This window comes from Micropterus salmoides, unplaced genomic scaffold, assembly GCF_014851395.1.
Source record: "Micropterus salmoides isolate LMB-PRFRI ecotype aquatic unplaced genomic scaffold, ASM1485139v1 Ms_hic_scaffold_1, whole genome shotgun sequence".
Lineage (NCBI taxonomy): Eukaryota > Metazoa > Chordata > Actinopteri > Centrarchiformes > Centrarchidae > Micropterus > Micropterus salmoides.
The window spans coordinates 22,909,514-22,913,251 of record NW_024040040.1 but is presented as its reverse complement, the minus strand read 5'-3'; the positions used below and the strand labels follow the sequence as shown (position 1 = coordinate 22,913,251).

Below are 3,738 nucleotides of genomic sequence, written 5' to 3'. Positions count from 1 at the left end.
AAGGAATTCAGCACCCTGATGAAATGACCCTTCAACAATAGAAAAGACACTGTCATTGCTCACGTGACCTGTAGAGGGCCCAGCAGCAGCAGCACGGATCACAGGTGGAGGAGCAGCGTGTGTCTTGCCGTCACAGAGGTGCTGGAAACAAATTAAACATACTTATTAATCATGTGTTTATGATTTGTCTGTATCAAATATTTTTGAGACATTGTTACAATCTGTGCAACATTTCAAATACAGTGCACCAACCTTGTCAACCTCAGCGGTGGCAGGTGTTGTCCTGGGGATAGCGTACACCAAGGCAGGCGCTGCCTGGTCCTAAACAATGATATTAAAACATTACTGACCTGTATATAAACATCAACCCATACAACACCAGGAAAATTACATTTCAGAGGACATGCAGTTTGCAGCAGTTAAAGTAGAGCTGCAATATAAAAACACACTGACCTGGTTGTCACGCACATCAGCAGGCTGGCCAGCAGACATCTCTGGCAACTCTGTCAGCAGGGAAGGTGCCAGCTCCTGAACCTATAAGAAAAGAGGGAAAACAATATTTTACACACAATGACACTAAACTGTGCCTCATGTCATACTCTTCAGTTTTTTCCCCTTGAACACAACAAATATGAGAACATTTCACATAAAACCCCACTAACCTGGTCCTCTGAGGCAGCAGGCGTGTCAGGGGACATCTCTGCCAACTCGTAAACCGGGGGGTGGGTGCCGACTCCTGAACACAAGACAAAAGAGCCATTTAGAAACCTTGAAAAATAATAATATACACACATAATATTTACTAACATCCTCCTCTGTAGCTATATTGGAGGGTCTGGCAGGTGTGGGCCTGGGACACACCTCCACAACAATGGCAGTTGCCTCGACCTTCAAAAACGAGTAGCATAAACAAACAAGTACTTTCTTTGACTTTCTAATGATGGAAGTACGATATCATACTTTATTGCATCACACTGGACTAACATGTTCAATTAATTAAATCTTGAAGAAAATGATGACAAACCTGGCGTTTAGCAGATCTCCTCTGTGAGGCAACTCGCTGTGGCCGAGGTCCCGATCGGGCCCTCTGAAGTAAAGACAAAAAACATACATCAGCATATCAAGCAATTATATTTGCTACATACCTCCATCTTACATTACAAACACTGACTTCTGTTAATGTTTGAGGAAGGGGCAAAGCAAAAGCTTGAATGTGCATGTAAAATTACCTTGGCTTGTGGACCAGGAAGACCCTCATGGCCAGGCAGATGGGACGGCACAAGCACGTCCATCCTGGCCAACATGGACTCACTAAACCGTACAGGATTCAGGGCGATAAAACACTCGCGAAGTCGTATAGGTGCCTGTGAAAAAAAACACAAACACCATTAATTCCTAGTCTAAATGCATCTTCTGATAATATAAAAGCACAAGACCAAAACAAACCTGCTCTTGTGCCGTCCTCTGGGAAACACCTGAGGAAGCTTCCCCTGATGTCTTCCTCTGCATAAGACAAAACACCTTGCATTACAATACATTACTTTTGCCACCACAGAAACAAGGTGCCAGTTTAATGTCAGCGCGCAAATATTACCTTCCTGCCCTCCACTGGCAGGAATCCATCAACATCCGGAAAGAGGTTTAGGTTTCTCCTGGCGACGCACACGGTCGTCTTGATGCACAACCACAAGTGGCCGGACCCGAGGAGGAGATGGTACTGCAGGACGAGCCGGCACAGCAGCAGGCTGCAGCTGGGTAGCCGCTGACGACTGCACATGCTCCAAAGCAGCATACCACAGCACGTCAGTGAGGACAAGCATGCCGTGGTCGTCACTCAAGTGGATCTGCAACAAATAATCGAAGCAGAGGAAGAAGTTTGTCGTCATTGTCAACATTTTTCTATGAATTGAACCACATAGAATTGTATTACCCCCCATCCCTATTTAATACATATTGTACTTACGCCATCTCGGCTCCACAGAGAGCGATCGTTCAGGGGGAACTTGTCAGAATAGGAGTAGTACTTGAGACCTTAAAACAAAGACAACCCCAATATGAATCGTTGGAATAAAATGGCTGCATTTCCTAAAAGCATAATCATTATTGGCCATACTAAAATCAACTTGAAACCGACCTATCCTTGCTGCCACTCTGTGGAACTCATGACGAAACGCTTCCTGTACGTCAGGCGCAACTGTCAGACGTGGAACAAAGTCCAAGACAAACACCTGCACATAATAATACTTTGTTAATGACAACACCCAATCAACATCTATAACTGTAGTAACAAACAGATTATACAGAGGACAATATATAAGAAGGACCTACGTCAGGAAAGAGTTCACAAGCACTTCGGAGGAGGGCGTGAAAGGCCTGCCCAGCCTCACAAGACGTCCGGCTGGCGGTGAGGTTATTGCTGGGAGCAAGGACACAGACAACATCAGGAACACACGGGAGTGGAGCCTGCACCAACTCTGTCCTCAGCTGAGCAGCACATGCGCCTGGAGTAGACATGAACCCAAAGGAGAGGATTCCCGGTGGGATGGCCACAAAGTCATCTGCGAAAGCACGCAGATGACTGTCTCCAACCACAAGAACAAACTGAGAAAAAGACAAAGACGACATGTTACCAACAATATTATAAGCTCTTTGTCTCAGCAAGGATGAAGTTTACAAAGTACAACATAATTACCTTGTTGCCAGGAGCAACAGCTGGAATGACCAGTTTGTGCTGCCTATTGGTGTGGGGAGAAATAGGCCATTTGCGAACCCTGTGGCGCATCCCAGTGCCCTCCCCTATTTATGAGACAGATAAAGGGAAAGAAATGTACAGTTAATGGTTTGAACAAATCATGAATTATGTCAACACAATTACATGCCTCACAGCAACTTTATAAATATTCAGGTAAAAACTTCACTTTTATCATCAAGCCACAGACGTTTTGAAATGACAAAGTATAGAATAGATTACATCATTTGGCCACTTACATCCAACAAAGTCAGGGGGGAGCCCCCTGCGATACTCCAACATCTGTGTGTCTGCCTTCTTCGCAGCCTCCCTGCGCGAAGCAGCGAGTGCACGACGGTGGGATTTCCCGCGTGGCATCTGAAAACACATGGAATGATAAACAAAACACACTCGTACTCATAGTAACAGTCTATCACATGCACAAAGTATTAACAACACATTAGCTTTAGCTAGAAGCAACAACAGCTGCTAACGCTACGTAGCCTACACAATGTTATCTTCAGCAAGTGCTACTGAACTCAAACGGTAACAAGCTGTCTTTATTTGGCGGACCTCCTCACAGGCGCGCTAATAATACTAGTTACAGTCAATGTCTAACGTACACAGCTCACGTTACCACGCTAATTACTCTGTTAGAAATCACACTCACCTTGCAGAAGTCCACAATAATTCCTCGGAGATGATACTGAAAGCTTTACAGCGTCTGCGAAACAGGATTTGCTATGAAAGCAGTAGGAGCAGCTAAATCACTGTGTTCTCTCGAACCGCGACGAAGCTACAGAGGGTGCCCGCCCGCGCCATCTGGGTTTGTAATGGGCCAACCTATCAGTGACGTCAGACGGGGGAGTTTCCAACGTCATCACCGCGTTGCGCGCGCAACCAGGGCCAGAAAGTCCACAAACTGCGGGGCTTTGTGTCGTCACAGATCGTCTGGCGGGCCGCCATCTTGGTCAGGTCGGCTGCGGTCTAAAGTTTTGTTTGTGTCATGG

The 3,738-nt window shown here is 45.9% G+C and overlaps 1 protein-coding gene across 1 annotated transcript; it reads right to left on the bottom strand.

The window, feature by feature from the left end:
* Positions 1 to 1,622: 1,622 nt before the first annotated feature.
* On the bottom strand, positions 1,623 to 3,533 carry LOC119915797. Its single transcript, XM_038735543.1, has 7 exons — positions 3,399 to 3,533; positions 2,989 to 3,106; positions 2,693 to 2,796; positions 2,329 to 2,601; positions 2,135 to 2,228; positions 1,964 to 2,031; positions 1,623 to 1,844 (listed from the first exon to the last, which is right to left on the bottom strand). The coding sequence occupies exons 2-7, from the start codon at positions 3,104 to 3,106 to the stop codon at positions 1,623 to 1,625; spliced, it is 879 nt and encodes a 292-aa protein (XP_038591471.1). The 5' UTR covers positions 3,399 to 3,533.
* Positions 3,534 to 3,738: the final 205 nt, after the last annotated feature.

Bases quoted from the DNA above. Each gene is read 5' to 3' on its own strand.
- LOC119915797 (XM_038735543.1), bottom strand. From the start codon at position 3,106: ATGCCACGCGGGAAATCCCACCGTCGTGCACTCGCTGCTTCGCGCAGG. The intron at 2,797-2,988 runs GTAAGTGGCCAA...TCTCATAAATAG, and splicing joins CCCCCCTGACTTTGTTGGAT to GGGAGGGCACTGGGATGCGC. The intron at 2,602-2,692 runs GTAATTATGTTG...TCTTTTTCTCAG, and splicing joins CTGTTGCTCCTGGCAACAAG to TTTGTTCTTGTGGTTGGAGA.